General features: G+C 44.7%; 1 protein-coding gene across 1 annotated transcript in view; it reads right to left on the minus strand.

The window, feature by feature from the left end:
- The window catches only part of LOC131973632 (complement C3-like), an 83205-nt gene that overhangs the window by 26823 nt on the left and 36390 nt on the right, over positions 1-19992 (minus strand). Inside the window, exons 30-34 of the mRNA XM_059335679.1 lie at positions 17631-17708; positions 17348-17503; positions 17168-17230; positions 10050-10131; positions 9820-9868 (exon numbers count right to left, since the gene is read on the minus strand). Coding sequence (XP_059191662.1) covers positions 9820-9868; positions 10050-10131; positions 17168-17230; positions 17348-17503; positions 17631-17708 — 428 coding nt within the window. The remainder of the gene's footprint in view (positions 1-9819; positions 9869-10049; positions 10132-17167; positions 17231-17347; positions 17504-17630; positions 17709-19992) is intronic.

The following is a 19992-nucleotide window of genomic DNA, read 5'->3' on the forward strand; positions in this document are numbered from 1 at the left end:
TTACGAGCAACGGTTTGCGAATGGTGAGGCCCCAAAGTTTGCGCAATGCGTTCCGGATGGGCCAAAAAGTGCACGTTTGTGCACGTTGTGCGAAAACGTGCGCGCCGATCGCTAAAAAAAGTCATTCCACACGATTCCCGATTAGGGCGCAACTTTTGACGTTTTTACTTTTCGCGATTTCTCAAAGCTGTGAGACTAGTTACGCGCCAAAGTTTTTACGGAAGAATAATCTATAATAATAATAAACATGAGCAATAATAAGAGATGCCTCGAGCTTCGCACGAGGCACTCATCCTCACTGCTTGCAGTGAAGATGAGTGCCTTGCTGCTCAGCCGTGGCACTAATAACTAGAAACAAAATTCCAGGGAAATTTTGGAGTGCCACGGGGCTACTGCCGGATGATTCTCGTGGTTTAAATCAGCAGTTAAACAGGGACTCTGTCCTGAGTTCACAGACACCTCATACAAGTTTGTAGGACAAACGGTTCAGTAGTTAGTAAAAAGGGGCGTGGCTACTCAAAGGGGGCGTGGCTTTAATCACCATTCACACAGGGACTCTGTCCTGAGTTCACAGACACCTCATACAAGTCTGTACGACAAACGGTTCACAAGTTAGTAAAAAGGGGCGTGGCTACTCAAGGGGGCGTGCCTTCAATCACCAGTAAAACAGGGGCTCCATCCTGAGTTCACAGACACCTCATACAAGTCTGTAGCACAAACGGTTCACAAGTTAGTAAAAGGGGGCGTGGTTACTCAATGGGGGCGTGGCTTCAATCAGCAATTAAACAGGGACTCTGTCCTGAGTTCACAGACACTTCATACAAGTCTGTAGGACAAACGGTTCATTAGTTAGTAAAAGGGGGCGTGGCTAATCAAAAGGGGCGGGAATTTATGAAATATTGTTATGAAGACAATCAGTGATGAGCCATCATCATGTATGACAAGTTTGAGGCAGATTGGACAATGTATGGTCAAGTTAAAAGAGTTAACTGTTTTCAGTTAAAATGTCTGTGTTGGAGGAGGAGAGAGGGAGGGGGGGAAGCTTTGGTAGCTAAGCAACCACGTGGCCAGGTGGAGTCGACCAATCAGAGCAGAGCAATCAACAGAAACTAACTGTCACTGACAATGCTTTGCTAAAGTGAGCAGCCAGAGGTGGACAAACTGAAAATTCTGGCCTCGAACAGAAAGCATTTTTGGCAAAACCATAATACCTATCACTGATCCGACTTCACTTTGAGCGTCCTGAGTTCTTCCTGAACATCTACATATATTTTTTTTTAAGAAAAATGAAAAAATAGCTTTGTTAGAGCGATCTAAAAAAACTCTTAAATCTGATTATTTCAAAAATCCGCCTGTGTTTTTAATATGGGACTCAATGGGGCAGTTGTTGCGTTTTGGTGGCACTTCTCTGTGTCCTGCGCCCAAACTAAAACTCTGACAGCTTTACCAGAGGATTGTGAGTGAGACCACAAATTTTCCTACGTTTCTATGTATAAATTATTTCTGTAGAGTGAAATTTGCGGCCTGGAGCGCAGTTTTCAAATTTATTTTGTGACAACTCCTTCTCTGCCTCTACACTCTGCTTGATGACATCACCAGTCTAGATTCTGAACATTCCGCGCAATACACACACATGGGAAAATCGCCGTCCCCATTAGTTTGGAAAAATGGAAATGTTTTCGCACTTCGTGCGAAAACTATACGTGCAATCGCTCTGAAATTTCACAGGACTAGAGTTAAATTCAGGCCCTACAACTTTCTAAATCGGTTCGGAATTTTACGAGCAACGGTTTGCGAATGGTGAGGCCCCAAAGTTTGCGCAATGCGTTCCGGATGGGCCGAAAAGTGCACGTTTGTGCACGTTGTGCGAAAACGTGCACGCCGATCGCTAATAAAAGTCATTCCACACGATTCCCGATTAGGGCGCAACTTTTGACGTTTTTACTTTTTGCGATTTCTCAAAGCTGTGGGACTAGTTACGCGCCAAAGTTTTTACGGAAGAATAATCTATAATAAATAATAAACATGAGCAATAATAAGAGATGCCTCGTGCTTCGCACGAGGCACTCATCCTCACTGCTTGCAGTGAAGATGAGTGCCTCGCTGCTCAGCCGTGGCACTAACTAGAAACAAAATTCCAGGGAAATTTTGGAGTGCCACGGGACTACTGCCGGATGATTCTCATGGATTAAATCAGCAGTTAAACCGGGACTCTGTCCTGAGTTCACAGACACCTCATACAAGTCTGTAGGACAAACGGTTCACTAGTTAGTAAAAAGGGGCGTGGCTACTCAAAGGGGGCGTGGCTTCAATCACCAGTCAAACAGGGACTCTGTCCTGAGTCCACAGACACCTCATACAAGTCTGTAGGACAAACGGTTCACTAGTTAGTAAAAAGGGGCGTGGCTACTCAAAGGGGGCGTGGCTTCAATCACCAGTCAAACAGGGACTCTGTCCTGAGTTCACAGACACCTCATACAAGTCTGTAGGACAAACGGTTCACTAGTTAGTAAAAGGGGCGTGGCTTATCAAAAGGGGCGGGGTTATCAATCAACAGTTAGACAGGGACGCCATGCTGAGTAATCTGACACCTCATACAAATTTCTAGGACAAACGGTTCATTAGTTAAGAAAGGGGGCGTGGCTAATCAAAAAGGGCGGGAATTTATGAAATATTGTTATGTAGACAATCAGTGATGAGCCATCATCATGTATGACAAGTTTGAGGCAGATTGGACAATGTATGGTCAAGTTAAAAGAGTTAACTGTTTTCAGTTAAAATGTCTGTGTTGGAGGAGGGGAGAGGGAGGGGGGGGAGCTTTGGTAGCTAAGCAACCACGTGGCCAGGTGGAGTCGACCAATCAGAGAAGAGCAATCAACTGAAACTAACTGTCACTGACAATGCTTTGCTAAAGTGAGCAGCCAGAGGTGGCCAAACTGAAAATTCTGGCCTCGAACAGAAAGCATTTTTGGCAAAACCATAACACCTATCACTAATCTGACTTCACTTTGAGCGTCCTGAGTTCTTCCTGAACGTCTACATATATTTTTTTTTAAGAAAAATGAAAAAATAGCTTTGTTAGAGCGATTTAAAAAAACTCTTACATCTGATTTTTTCAAAAATCCTCGTGTGTTTTTAATATGGGACTCAATGGGGCAGTTGATGCGTTTTGGTGGCACTTCTCTGTGTCCTGCGCCCAAACTATAACTCTGACAGCTTTACCAGAGGATTGTGAGTGAGAAGACAAATTTTCCTCCGTTTCTATGTATAAATTATTTCTGTAGAGTGGAATTTGCGGCCTGGAGCGCAGTTTTCAAATTTATTTTTTGACAATTCCTTCTCTCCCTCTCCACTCTGCTTGATGACATCACCGCTCTAGAGTCTGAACATTCCGCGCAATACACACACATGGGAAAATCGCCCTCCCCATTAGTTTGGAAAAATGGAAATGTTTTCGCACTTTGTGCGAAAACTATATGTGCAATCGCTTTGAAATTTCACAGGACTAGAGTTAAATTCAGGCCCTACAACTTTCTAAATCGTTTCGGAATTTTACGAGCAACGGTTTGCGAATGGTGAGGCCCCAAAGTTTGCGCAATGCGTTCCGGATGGGCCGAAAAGTGCACGTTTGTGCACGTTGTGCGAAAACGTGCACGCCGATCGCTAAAAAAAGTCATTCCACACGATTCCCGATTAGGGCGCAACTTTTGACGTTTTTACTTTTCGCGATTTCTCAAAGCTGCGAGACTAGTTACGCGCCAAAGTTTTTACGGAAGAATAATCTATATATAATAATAATAATAATAATAAACATGAGCAATAATAAGAGATGCCTCGTGCTTCGCACGAGGCACTCATCCTCACTGCTTGCAGTGAAGATGAGTGCCTCGCTGCTCAGCCGTGGCACTAACTAGAAACAAAATTCCAGGGAAATTTTGGAGTGCCACGGGACTACTGCCGGATGTGTCTCGTGGTTTAAATCAGCAGTTAAACAGGGACTCTGTCCTGAGTTCACAGACACCTCATACAAGTCTGTAGGACAAACGGTTCACTAGTTCGTAAAAAGGGGCGTGGCTACTCAAAGGGGGCGTGGCTTCGATCACCAGTCAAACAGGGACTCTGTCCTGAGTCCACAGACACCTCATACAAGTCTGTAGGACAAACGGTTCACTAGTTAGTAAAAAGGGGCGTGGCTACTCAAAGGGGGCGTGGCTTCAATCACCAGTCAAACAGGGACTCTGTCCTGAGTTCACAGACACCTCATACAAGTCTGTAGGACAAACGGTTCACTAGTTAGTAAAATGGGCGTGGCTAATCAAAAGGGGCGGGGTTATCAATCAACAGTTAGACAGGGACGCCATGCTGAGTAATCTGACACCTCATACAAATTTCTAGGACAAACGGTTCATTAGTTAAGAAAGGGGGCGTGGCTAATCAAAAAGGGCGGGAATTTATGAAATATTGTTATGTAGACAATCAGTGATGAGCCATCATCATGTATGACAAGTTTGAGGCAGATTGGACAATGTATGGTCAAGTTAAAAGAGTTAACTGTTTTCACTTAAAATGTCTGTGTTGGAGGAGGGGAGAGGGAGGGGGGGGGAGCTTTGGTAGCTAAGCAACCACGTGGCCAGGTGGAGTCGACCAATCAGAGAAGAGCAATCAACTGAAATTAACTGAAGGTGGAGACATTTCTGCCACACTGAGCAGCCAGAGGTGGACCAACTGAAAATTCTGGCCTCGAACAGAAAGCATTTTCGGCAAAACCATAATACCTATCACTGATCTGACTTCACTTTGAGCGTCCTGAGTTCTTCCTGAACATCTACATATATTTTTTTTTAAGAAAAATGAAAAAATAGCTTTGTTAGAGCGATCTAAAAAAACGGTAAAATCTGATTATTTCAAAAATCCTTGTGTGTTTTTAATATGGGACTCAATGGGGCAGTTGATGCGTTTTGGTGGCACTTCTCTGTGTCCTGCACCCAAACTATAACTCTGATAGCTTTACCAGAGGATTGTGAGTGAGACCACAAATTTTCCTACGTTTCTATGTACAAATTATTACTGTAGAGTGAAATTTGCGGCCTGGAGCGCAGTTTTCAAATTTATTTTGTGACAACTCCTTCTCTGCCTCTACACTCTGCTTGATGACATCACCAGTCTAGATTCTGAACATTCCGCGCAATACACACACATGGGAAAATCGCCGTCCCCATTAGTTTGGAAAAATGGAAATGTTTTCGCACTTCGTGCGAAAACTATACGTGCAATCGCTCTGAAATTTCACAAGACTAGAGTTAAATTCAGGCCCTACAACTTTATAAATCGATTCGGAATTTTACGAGCAACGGTTTGCGAATGGTGAGGCCCCAAAGTTTGCGCAATGCGTTCCGGATGGGCCGAAAAGTGCACGTTTGTGCACGTTGTGCGAAAACGTGCACGCCGATCGCTAATAAAAGTCATTCCACACGATTCCCGATTAGGCCGCAACTTTTGACGTTTTTACTTTTTGCGATTTCTCAAAGCTGTGGGACTAGTTACGCGCCAAAGTTTTTACGGAAGAATAATCTATAATAATAATAATAAACATGAGCAATAATAAGAGATGCCTCGTGCTTCGCACGAGGCACTCATCCTCACTGCTTGCAGTGAAGATGAGTGCCTCGCTGCTCAGCCGTGGCACTAATAAACATGAGCAATAATAAGAGATGCCTCGTGCTTCGCACGAGGCACTCATCCTCACTGCTTGCAGTGAAGATGAGTGCCTCGCTGCTCAGCCGTGGCACTAACTAGAAACAAAATTCCAGGGAAATTTTGGAGTGCCACGGGACTACTGCCGGATGATTCTCGTGGTTTAAATCAGCAGTTAAACAGGGACTCTGTCCTGAGTTCACAGACACCTCATACAAGTCTGTAGGACAAACGGTTCACTAGTTAGTAAAAAGGGGCGTGGCTACTCAAAGGGGGCGTGGCTTCAATCACCAGTCAAACAAGGACTCTGTCCTGAGTTCACAGACACCTCATACAAGTCTGTAGGACAAACGGTTCACTAGTCAGTAAAAGGGGCGTGGCTTATCAAAAGGGGCGGGAATTTATGAAATATTGTTATGAAGACAATCAGTGATGAGCCATCATCATGTATGACAAGTTTGAGGCAGATTGGACAATGTATGGTCAAGTTAAAAGAGTTAACTGTTTTCAGTTAAAATGTCTGTGTTGGAGGAGGGGAGAGGGAGGGGGGGGGGGGGGGGGGGGGGGGGGGCTTTGGTAGCTAAGCAACCACGTGGCCAGGTGGAGTCGACCAATCAGAGCAGAGCAATCAACAGAAACTAACTGTCACTGACAATGCTTTGCTAAAGTGAGCAACCAGAGGTGGACCAACTGAAAATTCTGGCCTCGAACAGAAAGCATTTTCGGCAAAACCATAATACCTATCACTGATCCGACTTCACTTTGAGCGTCCTGAGTTCTTCCTGAACGTCTACATATATTTTTTTTTAAGAAAAATGAAAAAATAGCTTTGTTAGAGCGATCTAAAAAAATGGTAAAATCTGATTATTTCAAAAATCCTCGTGTGTTTTTAATATGGGACTCAATGGGGCAGTTGTTGCGTTTTGGTGGCACTTCTCTGTGTCCTGCGCCCAAACTAAAACTCTGACAGCTTTACCAGAGGATTGTGAGTGAGAAGACAAATTTTCCTCCGTTTCTATGTATAAATTATTTCTGTAGAGTGGAATTTGCGGTCTGGAGCGCAGTTTTCAAATTTATTTTCTGACAATTCCTTCTCTCCCTCTACACTCTGCTTGATGACATCACCGCTGTAGTTTCTGAACATTCCGCGCAATACACACACATGGGAAAATCGCCGTCCCCATTAGTTTGGAAAAATGGAAATATTTTCGCACTTCGTGCGAAAACTATACGTGCAATCGCTCTGAAATTTCACAGGACTAGAGTTAAATTCAGGCCCTACAACTTTCTAAATCGGTTCGGAATTTTACGAGCAACAGTTTGCGAATGGTGAGGCCCCAAAGTTTGCGCAATGCGTTCCGGATGGGCCGAAAAGTGCACGTTTGTGCACGTTGTGCGAAAACGTGCACGCCGATCGCTAAAAAAAGTCATTCCACACGATTCCCGATTAGGGCGCAACTTTTGGCGTTTTTACTTTTCGCGATTTCTCAAAGCTGCGGGACTAGTTTCGCTCGAGGCACTCATCCTCACTGCTTGCAGTGAAGATGAGTGCCTCGCTGCTCAGCCGTGGCACTAACTAGAAAATTTCCTCTGGGGAAATTTTGAAAGGGCCACGGGGGCTACTGCCGGTGTGTGTACACTTTGATGAGATTCTTCAGAGATTTCAAACTATGCCCTTTAACCTCAAAATGTGTGTGTGTGTGTGTGTGTGTGTGTGAGAGAGACATGTATGTGGAGGAGTGTGCGCGCATACACGCACATTTGTGTGTGTGTGTGTGTGTGTGTAGCGAAAATCGCATAAAGTTACCTGTGTGTGTAATTAAAATCACAAAGTTACCTGTGTGTGCGTGTTTGAAGCAGGTGTATGCATGTGTGAGAAGTGTGCGCACTTACGCGCATGTGTGTGTATCTGTAACTGTAATCACATCAAAGATCAAAGGCAATCAGATCAAAGCAATCAACAGAATTAACTGATACCACCTGTTAAAGTTCCGAAAGAGTGACAGCAGCCAGAGGTGGACTGGAATTTCTGGCCTCGAACAGAAAGCATTTTTGGCAAAACCATAATACCTATCATTGATTCGACTTCATTTTGAGCGTCCTGAGTTCTTCCTGAACGTCTACATATGGGTTTTTTTCAGAAAAATGAAAAAAATAGCTTTGTTAGAGCGATCTAAAAAAAACTGTTCCATATCCCTTTTACAAATATCTCCCTGCGTTTTTAATATGGGACCCAATGAGGCTGTTGGTGGTGTTGGTGCTGCATCTGTGCATCGTACGGCGTGGCGTGGGAGCTGACGGGGAGATGTAAATTTTTGGGACACATCATCAGTAGTGCTCCTCTGAATCAGGGGGTGTTTCGGCCTTTCGACACTAGACACCTTCATCAAAAGTGGCCAGCTACAGGGTGATCGAGCCTGAGCTTGTGTCCCATGCCCAATCATCATCACCATCTCTTCCAGGAGGGTTTGGGGTGTGTGTGGGGAGGGGGGTTAGTGAGTGGGTCCTGCTCTTTGATCCCAGCATGGGTCCTTCCGCTTGAGCCATATCCACTGGCTGCTTCTTTCGGCCGCCTCAGAGACTGCTCTAATTGTCTGTCGAAGAGCCTGTCCATGGATACCAAGGTCCTTCAGCAGTTTGATGGTAGAAGAGGCCACAAAACCTGATCATTCCCCTTTCAACTGGATAGACCTTGGCATTCCATCCTCGTTGTTGGGCTTCTGCTACAAGTAGCGCAATTTCTTGCGCTCATTGGCCTCTTCGGTCAAACTCTCCCAAGGGACTGTGAGTTCAATGATGTTGACTGACTTCAGCGATTTCTTGTGCTCATAGGCCTCTTCGGTCAAACTCTCCCAAGGGACTGTGAGTTCAATGATGTTGACTGACTTCAGCGAGGGGGGCCAGAGTACCAAGTCTGGCCTAAGAGTGGTAGCTGCTATCTCAGGTGGATTGATTAGTTGTTGCCGAATATCAACTAGCATCTTTCAGTCCCGGGCCGTGGCTAGCTGTCCAGTTTCTGGCTTGGTAGGGGGATGGTTGGGCTGTCTCTATCCCTCTCGGATGAATATTGGTGTTGTGATGGAGTTGGTTGCTCTCAGGGGCAAGGTGTTGTTGGAATTCCTCTTGCTCTCAATAGCTGCTGCCAGACCTGGTTGTGCCTCCAGATGTAGCGGCCTTGCGTGAGGCTGGTATTGCAAGCGGTCAGGATGTGTTTGAGAGTAGCTGGAGTTGGGCAGAGGGCACAGGTTGGGTCCTCGCCATACCAGACTTGCAGGTTTTTTGGAGACGGTAGCACATCGTACATACATATGTAGCTCTGATGATGAAGCTGATGTTACTTGCCTCCATTTCCCAGAGCTGTATATATGAAGTCATGGTTCACTCCAACTTCTCCACTGTTGTCATTGGGACCTCATAGATAGTAAGTGGGGAGAGACCAGAGCTTGAGCTTTCCTGGCAGTAGGGTCTTGTTGATGTTTTCCAGACCGTTGGTGAGGTCCTGCTTTATTTGCTGCACTTGTTCTTTGTCGGTGAGGCTTGCGTTGTACCATCAACCCAGGCTCTTGATGGGTTGCTCAGACACCGTTGGTATTTGGTCATCGCCAATGCTGAACTTCACATTTTTTAGCTTTCCCTTGACGATTGAGATGCTTTGTGACTTGCTTGGCTTGATTTTCATCCAAGCCCACTTGATGTTCTGCTGCAGTTTTCCAAGTAGCGGATAGGATAGGGGGGAGGCGGATCCCGTTCTTAGTTCGCTCACCCCCCACAACCCATCTTGAGGCCCTGATGATGACCTCCATGGCCATTGTGAGGGCCAGGGGTGAGATTGTACAGCCTGCCATGATGCCTACCTCTAGGCTGCCATGATGTTGTGAAGTCAGCTGTTGTGAAGCACAGTTGCAGGTCTTCGAAGTAGGCTTTCACTAAGGTAGTTATACTGTATGCAAGAACCTGTGTCAATTATTATTATGTTTGAACACAGTTTGAAATGGGAAATCGCAGCACAGAGAATAGGACAATTTAAACTATGACTGGAGTGAAAAAATGAACAAAAATAAAACATTGATAAGAAATTACATGAAATAATGGAAACTTGTATTATAACTTCTTGATTTTACTTACAAAACTTTGATATTCAGCTTGTACACCATCTCTCTCTCATCTGTATTTTCTGCAGGAGCAAAACATCTGATGAGCTTTTAGTTTAATTATGTTTCTCATATAAGAAAAATAACTGGCAAAAAATACATACAACATAAATCACTAACCAATCCAGACAAATTGAGGCAAGAGGAAGACCTCCGAAATAAAATCAAGGCAAATTACAGAAAGATAAAGAGGCACCAAATTACCTGGTATGAGCTCCACTGATAAGTTGAACTTCTCACAGTTGCTCTTTTCTGCTTTAGGCAGAGCGTAATACAGCGACTCCATCTGTCACATAGACAAAAATGCATTTTAAAACAGCTGGAAACCATCAAGTTATAAAATATAAAGACTTCTAACCTAAAATATACTTATGCAATTGGTAACTTCCATCCTTGGATCCATTACAGAATAGATATGAAATACCTTAATTCTCTCTGAAGTTTGCTGTCCTTGTTCTGAAACCTTAAGATATTTATTTTCATCTCTAATTTTTGAAAAGCCTTTTTCCCCATCCAGTCATTCCTCATGCCCGCTGGTGCAGTCCACTTTAAAAATATAGATAGATACAATTCCACCATTTTAAGTTTTTCTCAGCCTCTTTCCTAGGGCCTATTGGAAACAACCATCTGTTTGCTCCCTCAATTTTGGACTCAACCTTTACTCTCTGGGCCAAGCTAGGCTTTAATAGCTTCAAAGACCTCTTTGATGATGGTATTTTTTCTAGCTTCAAAATTTTATGTCTTAAATTGAATCTGCCATGCACACATTTTTTCCGTTACGTTCAGGACCGTAACTTTGTGCACCCAAGATCCGATTCCTTCCCCGGGCTCCCCTAGGAACTACAATAGGAGAGGCTTTTTGAGCTATTTCCTACCCAGAAGGTACTTATATCTGTAATTTATCAATATATAATGTCACTCAACAGTGACACATTTCCTAGGTTAAAATCCAAATTGGAGGGAGAATTGTGTTTTTTTGTGTGTTTTTTTTTTTGTTTTCTATTGGCAGCTGATCGGTGGTCATTGGCTTTGGCTCGACTCAGTCTGATCCAGTAAAAAGTAGTGAACAGAGCCCACCTTAGCAAATCGAAACTTCATGAAATTCACCCTGATTCTGATCCACAATGTGATCGCTGTCACACTGCGGAGGCAGACCTTACACATATGTTACAAATAGGTCTTTAATTTTATATCTATTCTCAAAATTGTTAAAGCACAGCATAAAGCCGTGCCCATTTCTTGTCATTTTTGGAACACCTGCAGAGCCCCTCCCTTGTACCTATAATTATGTTGACATGAATGCTTTTGCAACGCTTTAAGCCAGGAGAAGGATACTTCTATCTTGGAAGTCGCCCACTCCCCCTGCATTCTAAACCTGGCTGAAAGACATGATGTCATTATTGCAATTAGAAAAGATAAAATTTACACTAAGAGGATCTACTGACCATTTTTTTGTTCAATGGCAACATTTTGTCTCATCAATGATTTCACTGTTCTTCCTCCTGACTGCTTTATTTATTTTGGTATTTTTAATTTTCCTTTTTCCCTTAATTTTGTTATTATTATGATAATTATCATTAAAAAAAATTCTCTCTCTTGATTTTTCATTTTTATTATTTTTTGTTTATAAATGTACAGTTTTTTTTATGTTTGATGTTGTTTTCGCTTAATCTGAGGATTAGTTCTAGGGTATGGGAGGGGAGTACGAAAATGTGTTATTTTTCCACCGCCAAAGAGCCGGTGTTCGGCCGGGAAAATGGGTTCCAAAGTGGCACCAACTTTTTGCTGGTCTTGAACCGCGATCTGCTACATAAAGGCCTGGGGGCGGGGCTATCTGACCAAAAAGACCAACTCGGTGCCGAATCTGTACTAAAACATTTATCATTCATTAATTTGATTTGTTTAATTGCAATGTGATTAATACGGGCTAGCGGGCTTACGCTAGCAGGCTAGGACAAAGTCCAATATTAACATCTTAGGTTCAGTGTTCAGTGTTTTGGGTTAAAAACTAAGAAACTAGAAAGAGCTATCACAGCCAAGGGGCTAAATGACAATACCCTATTCACCATCACGCACACCTCAGAGACAGTAGAACTTAATATTCAGGACCATCATGAATCCATGAACTTTTTCCTGGTCAATTCTCCATCTCCTGCGTTAGTCCTGGGACATCCATGGCTGCTGCGCCACAACCCCCACATTGATTGGAGAACAGGGAATATTTTGGGCTGGGGAAAAGACTGTGAGGGATGTTGCTTTGACCCTCCAGTACAGGAGGGGGATGTAACCATGCTTAACGTTGTCTCTGCTGATCCCTCTGTAGACCCGGAATATCCCAACATGAGCTCCGTTCCTTCATGCTACCATCACCTAAAGGAGGTGTTCAACAAAGCCAAGGCGATGTCACTTCCTCCGCACCGACCCTACGACTGCGCCATTGAGCTCACCCCTGGATTCACCATTCCTAAGGGACGACTGTATTCGGTTTCGGCACCTGAGAGAGAAGCCATGAAAGACTACATAGACACTTCTTTGAAGGCGGGGCTTATCCGCCCCTCCTCTTCTCCTGCAGGTGCTGGTTTCTTTTTTGTGGCTAAAAAGAACGGGTCGTTAAGACCATGTATTGACTACAGCCCTTTAAATGACATTACGATTAAGAACCGTTACCCTCTCCCTTTGATGTCCTCTGTTATCGATCAGCTACAACAGGCCAAGATATTCACCAAACTAGACTTGCGCAATGCCTACCATTTAATTAGAGTAAGAGAGGGAGATGAATGGAAAACAGGTTTTAATACCCCTAGCGGACACTATGAGTATTTGGTCATGCCCTTCGGACTCACCAACGCACCTGCCGTTGTCCAGGCCATGATAAACGATGTTCTGCGGGACTTCTTACACCAGTTCGTGTATGTCTACTTAGATGACATATTGATTTACTCACCAGACTTGGAAACCCACAAGACTCATGTGACCAAGGTCCTCCAAAGGCTCTTAGAGCATGATCTGTACGTCAAGGCTGAAAAGAGCGAATTCCATGCCAACACCATCTCCTTCCTGGGCTTCATTGTAGCCCCTGGAAGAGTGCAGATGGATCCGGCAAAGATCAGAGCTGTCACTGACTGGCCCACACCTGATAGCCGCAAGAAGGTTCAGCAGTTCCTAGGGTTTACTAACTTCTACAGGCGGTTCATCAGGGGCTTCAGTGCAATAGCTGCTCCGCTGTGTGCATTAACATCTCCTAAGACAGGTTTTCGGTGGTCAGCAGAAGCAGAGTCAGCCTTCCAGGAACTCAAACGCCGCTTCACCACCGCACCGATCCTCACCATGCCGGACCCACAGCAGCAGTTCGTGGTGGAAGTGGACGCCTCCAATGAGGGGATCGGGGCTATCCTCTCCCAGAGATCGCAGCAAGACGGTAAGATGCATCCTTGTGCTTATCTGTCTCGCCGACTGTCTAAGGCGGAGCGAAATTATGACGTCGCCAACAGAGAACTGCTCGCAGTCAAGTTGGCTCTGGAAGAATGGAGGCATTGGTTAGAGGGGGCCAGCCAGCCGTTCATGGTGTGGACGGACCACAAGAACCTGGAGTACATACGTCAAGCTAAGAGACTTAACTCACGCCAGGCCAGGCGGAGGCTGTTTTTTAACCGTTTCTCTTTTTCTCTCTCTTACAGGCCGGGGTCCCGGAACGTTAAGCCAGACGTCCTATCTCGACTCTTTGACCCCGAGCCTGTAGCCAAGGAGCCTGAACCCATCCTTCCACTGTCCTGTGTGGTTGGAGCGGTAACTTGGCAAATAGAAAAAGCAGTTAAGTTGGCCAACGGTGTAGCTCCATCACCTAGTGGGTGCCCTGAAAACAAGCTGTATGTCCCGGTTAATCTGCGCCCACAGGTGATTCATTGGGCTCACACCTCGCCGCTTTTCTGTCATCCGGGAGTCAGGCGGACCATGTTCGCCATCTCCCGGAGGTTCTGGTGGCCGTCTATGGAGCCGGAGGTTCGGGAGTACGTCGAAGCCTGCTCGGTCTGCGCCCGCAATAAGTCCTCCACTGGATCACGCATGGGTCTGCTGCAACCACTTCCCATTCCCTCCCGCCCATGGTCAGAAATATCCCTGGATTTCGTCACGGGGCTCCCGGTCTCTCAAGGTAACACCACAGTCCTGACTGTGGTGGATCGATTTTCTAAAATGGTTAGGTTTATTGCATTGCCCAAACTCCCATCAGCCAAGGAAACTGCTGAAATCATGTTGACTCACGTTTTCAAGATCCATGGTTTTCCAAGGGACATTGTTTCTGACCGGGGGCCCCAGTTCGTCTCCAGATTTTGGAGGGACTTCTGTAAGCTAATCGGAGCCAGGGCCAGCTTGACGTCGGGATATCATCCGGAGGCTAACGGCCAGACCGAGCGGCTTAACCAGCAACTAGAGACCGGCCTCCGGTGTCTTGTGTCACAGAACCCTGCTACATGGAGCAAACACCTGGTCTGGGTTGAGTATGCGCACAACACACTTCCCACATCTGCCACAGGATTCACCCCTTTCAAGTGTGTGTTTGGCTACGACCCTCCTCTTTTCACAGACAATGAGCCAGAGGTGGCAGTTCCCTCCGCCCACACCTTATTCCGCCGCTGCCACCGCATCTGGTCCGCTGCTCGTCAGGTGCTCATCAGGCAGGGAGACCGAGTGAAAAGAGCAGCAGACCGCAAGAGAAGACCAGCACCAGACTATCACCCTGGCCAGAGAGTGTGGCTCTCTGCCAAAGACATGAATCTCCGAGTCCCGTCGAAGAAACTGGCACCGCGGTTCGTGGGTCCGTTCCCGATCTCACAGGTCATCAGTCCTGCTGCTGTGCGTCTCCGCCTGCCCCGATCCCTACGCATCCACCCCACCTTCCATGTCAGCCAGATCAAGCCCGTGAAGGACAGCCCCCTGGTCCCTCCAGCTACCCCACCTCCCCCCCTGAAATAGTGGACGGCGGCCCGGTCTACAAGGTCAAGAAGCTGTTGGCTGTACGCAACCGGGGCCGAGGAAAGCAGTTCTTGGTGGACTGGGTGGGTTATGGCCCAGAAGAGAGACTCTGGGTTCCATCCAGACACATTATGGATCGCACCCTCATTAATGACTTTTACCGGGATCATCCTGAGCAGCCTGGAACGTCAGGATGCCGGTCCTAGAGGGGGGGGTTCTGTCACACCGTGGTGAGGTCTTGGGTTTTTTATGTTTGGTCTTGTCACTGCTTTTATTTTGAAAAGTAACTCTCCTCTCGTTTCAGATCACCTGCCCCTCCCTGTGTGTGTCACCTGCCTGAGTGTCTCCCCTAATTACCAATTGTGTTCACCTGGTGCTCCCTCCCTCATGTGTTAAATAGTCTGTGTCTCCCTTGTCCTGTGCCAGTGTGTCGTTTTTCGTCTCGCCAGCATTTCCACAGTTCTTGTCATTGCCACAGTCATCTGCCTTGCTTCGTTCTCAAGTTTGTTCTCCTCGTAAGAGTGATTTTCTTTTGTAAGTTTTCACAGCTTAGCTGCTCCCTTAGTTAGTTGGTTGTTTAGAGTGCCTTTTTGTATTTCCTCCTTAAGAGTGATTTTGTGTTATTTAGTTTTTGCCCTTAGATTGTTTCCTCCATTTTACGGAGCGATTTTTAGTTTATTAGTATTTTAGTTTGTCCCTTGTATCCCCCTTTCCCTTGTCTAGTTATTTGTTCTTTACCCCAAAGGATAGTTTTGCCCTGAGATCAGGATAGTCAGGAGTTTTGTGTTTTTCCTCTTTGTAGGGGTTATTATTGTTAGGTCCTTTAGACCGTTAATGTTCATAGCCTTTTTGTTTCCTCTGTTCGGGGAGTTCCTCTTGCTGACCAAGTACCTAAATAAAGTGCTTTTGACATACTCTGAAATATCTCTGCGTCTGAGTCCTGCTTCGAGCCCGGCCTGACACAGAGATTTCAAACTATGCCCTTTAACCTCAAAATGTGTGTGTGTGTGTGTGTGTAATTAAAATCACATAAAGTTACTGTGTGTGTGTGTGTGTGCGTGCGTGGGTGCGTGTGTTTGAAGCATGTGTATGCATGTCTGAGGAGTGTGCGTGCTTACGCGCATGTGTGTGTGTATCTGTAACTGTAATCACATCAAAGATCAAAGGCAATCAGTTAATTCTGTTGATTGCTTTGATCTAACACCTGTTAATGTCCCGGAACATTGACTTTGAGCGTCCCGAGTTCTTCCTGAACGTCTACATATGATTTTTTTTAAGAAAAAAAAAAAATAGCTTTGTTAGAGCGATCTAAAAAAACTGTTCCATCTTCCTTTTTTCCAAAATCTTCCTGCGTTTTTAATATGGGAGCCAATGAGGCTGTTGGTGGTGTTGGTGGCGCATCTTTGCTTCGTACGCCCAAACTATAACTCTGACAGCTTTACCAGACGATTGTGAGTGAGAAGACAAATTTTCCTACATTTCTTTTTTTTTTTTTTTAAATGTATTTTTTTGGGCTTTTTCATGCCTTTAATGGACAGGATAGTTGAAGAGAGACAGGAAACAGGGAGCAGAGAGAGGGGAATGACATGCAGTAAAGGGCCGTCCGATGCCGGACTCGAACCGGGGCCAGCTGCAGCGAGGACTGTAGCCTCTACACATTGGGCGCCTCCGTAACCCACTACGCTACCGACCACCCTTTTCCTACATTTCTATGTATAAATTATTTCTGTAGAGTGGAATTTGCGGCCTGGAGCGCAGTTTTCAAATTAATTTTTTGACAAATTTTTCTCTCCCTCTACACTCTGGCGATGATGTCACACACTGTGACACGAACATTCTGGCAATACACACCCATTATAATCTCAGAATTTCTCCAAAAATGATCATGGTCATTGAACAGGGATTGATAAAAAACTATATGACGTATCGAAACGTGGATAAATACACTGATACACAAGCCTTGTGTCTACTGTTTAAAGTTTAAATGAAGTCTCTAGGTGAAATTATGCTGGAGAAGTAGACCCCAAAATCTCCAATTATTGTTCTTTTTCGCTCATTTTTTTTCGGCCGTCCCATTCATTTCAATGCAAAATTTTGGGCAGTTTAGTAATAGCACACCGATCCCGATCAAACCGCACGTTTTGATATATAATTTGTCCTGCAACTCTACAAGTTGTAGGACTAGTAGCGGGACGAAATTGCGTCCGGAAGAGGAAGAAGAAAAAATCCACAGTACAACAGTAGTGCTTTGCCCCGAGCACTGGTCCCTACAGCTATTGCTGTATGGGACCAGTGCTCGGTGCGATTGCCCCGTGGCCCTAATAAAATATCAAAAAGCGTGTTATACTTGCCGTCAACATTGCTTCTCCATTTCCAGTGGCAGTTACGTTTACATCCAAGTTTATACCCCTGAACTGTTGAGATTAAAAAATAAAAGCGTATGTTCAAACAAAGACGTTTATGCTATAGCCTGCAGATATAAAGGTCCTGTGTGAGTGTGTGTGTGTGTCCATGTCTGTGTGTGCTCTCACCCTCAATCTTCTGGCCTGTGAAGTGAAGGGGCCTTCGAAATGGAACTTCACTGGATGTATCCTGTTTGGCAAACTTATGTCCACATACAGACTATACTCTGGTTCGTAAAACCTGGCCCAGTATTCTGCTACAGCCTGGTACACCATTATAGTAGCCTGGAGAGACAGCTCGACAGCTTGAGCTCACAGTGTCAAAAAAAAACATGCATAACAGCGCTAAAAAGCATTAATCTTGACACATAAATGTATCCAGACAGAGAGAGAGGAGAGAAGTCTGTGTTACCTGAGTTGATCCATAGCCCCCATCCACCTGCTGCTGCTGTTTGAGCCATCTGACAACAGGTTTGGCGTCTTCAAAGGCCTTCATTAACAGCGGGGGGGGGGGGGGGGGGGGGAGACACAATTAAAATGTCTGCAGTTTTAAATTTCAGTCAATGTAGAGTTCCCGATAAACGTAAACTTTCAATTGCATACCCTATAATTTTTAGATAATTTTTGAATATATTTCATTCTCTTAGAAGCCTGTCATATTAAAAACCCACATATATTATACTTTAACTATAAGATATTATACTTTAACTATAAGATATTATTATACTTCATTTTTGGCCATTAAACAACAACAAAAAAGGGGGGACATAATAACACTGAGTTTATGAGAGCTTTTGCTTTATATGTGGCTGAAAAGTTTTTATTTATTTTTTATTTGTGTTGATAAAAACCCACTTGACATGGGGGGCGGCGCTTGTGAGGCGGCCGTGGAGATCTCATGCAAGACAAAAGTTTGTCCGTGTTTATGTTTAGCTTTATGTTTTCGTGAACGGTGCTACTATGAAAATTCCTTACACCCGAGATGAACTACTAAACATCAGAGCAACATCATCCCTTGGTTGCCACCCAGATTTGCAGAGCTTTCATTCGGATATCCTCAGAAACTCCACAGATTGTAGCCCATACAAACACTTGAGAGCTCACCCATGGAGGCTACTCCCCCGCAGCAGAGCGAGGGGTAATTGAGCCGGCTGTCGTCGCCGCTTGGAGAAGAAAGGGTTCCGTGCACCTTTACCTGGACTAGTACTGGCTAACGTGAGATCACTCAGCAACAAGCTGGATGAGCTCCAACTTCGGTTGAGGACGGCCAAGGACTATTCCCATATTGCTGCGTTCTGCTTTACGGAAAACTGGCTTCACTGAAATATTCCATACACTGTAAACCTTTCTATTCGCCTAGGGAAATATCCATTATCTTTGCGTGCGTCTACGTTCAACAAAGGCGCACGCTGACACAACGCAGCAGATTTTAGCTGATCAAATCACAGAAGTGGAGAATAAGTTCCCTAACTCCACTGTATTTGTCATGGGTGATTTCAACCACACTGATCTGAGATCTGAACTTCCTAAATTACATCAGTTGGTGCACTGCGCCATCAGGGGAGAACGGACTCTTGATCATTGCTACTCTACCATCAAAGAGGCATATCACGCTTGTGCTATGCAATGGCGATCATGCTGTGATTAAACTCATCCCCACATACTGGTCTCTGCTCAAAAAACAAAAAGCAATAAAAAAAAGCTGTACAGAGACGGACACCCGCTGCAACTGAAACACTACAACCCTGCTTTGACATTACAGACTGGGAAACTATTAAATTTGCATGCAATAACTTTGATGAGTATGCAAACACATGCTCATCCTACGTTTATTTCCCCCCCATCAGTCTCCACCAACCCAAATCTACCAGACCAGTTCAATGTGTTTTGCACAAGGTTCGAAGCCAAGCGTGGGTCCCCCCACTCCATCCACCCTGCTGTCAGCATTCCAGTGCTGAAGAAGCCCAAGATCACCTGCTTGAATGATCGGTCGCCCTCACCTCTGTAGTCATTTTTTTTTTTAGAAATATTTTATTTTCAGTTTTATACATGTAATGTGTACAAATATAAACATATAAACATACAATATACCAACAGTATAGAGACATAACAAAGCCCCCCAATCTAACAAAAAAAAACAAAAAAAGTCAGTGTTCAAGGTCAATACAAACGATTACATTAAGCACTCGGTGTAAGAGATGTACCGATATGGTCTAAATATGGCTGCCAAATTTTCAGAAAGGTGTTATATCGTTTTCTGAGACAATAGGTGATTTTTTCCAGAGGGATACAACTATTCATCTCAACAGACCACCTATCAATAAGAAGAGGGGAGTCCGATTTCCATGATGCTGCAATGCAGCCACACACAGAGCAACTTCAATAAATTTGAGCTGTGCATTGTTTAAAGAGCGGCGAATACTTGTAAAGTTCCCCAATAAACAAAGTTCAGAGTCCACTGGAACATTTATTCCTGTGATCTTAGTTAAAGTGGAACAGATATCATGCCAGAAGGGTCTAACTTTCATACACAGCCAGGTACAATGCAAAAAGGAACCAACATTTCCGACAGGTTAGATTTGAATGAATGTAATTTTTCTGGGGTAAGGTATAATTGATGTAGAATATTATAGTTAATCAATCTGTACCGGCATAGTTGACAAGCTGTTCTGACATAGTTCTGTCCAAAACTGTTCATCAATTGCAACACCGAGATCCGACTCCCATTTCATTCTAGACTTATGCACATTTGGTTTTGGGCCTTCATTCAACAA

The sequence above is a fragment of the Centropristis striata genome, chromosome 1, assembly GCF_030273125.1.
Source record: "Centropristis striata isolate RG_2023a ecotype Rhode Island chromosome 1, C.striata_1.0, whole genome shotgun sequence".
In the NCBI taxonomy this organism is placed as follows: Eukaryota; Metazoa; Chordata; class Actinopteri; order Perciformes; family Serranidae; genus Centropristis; species Centropristis striata.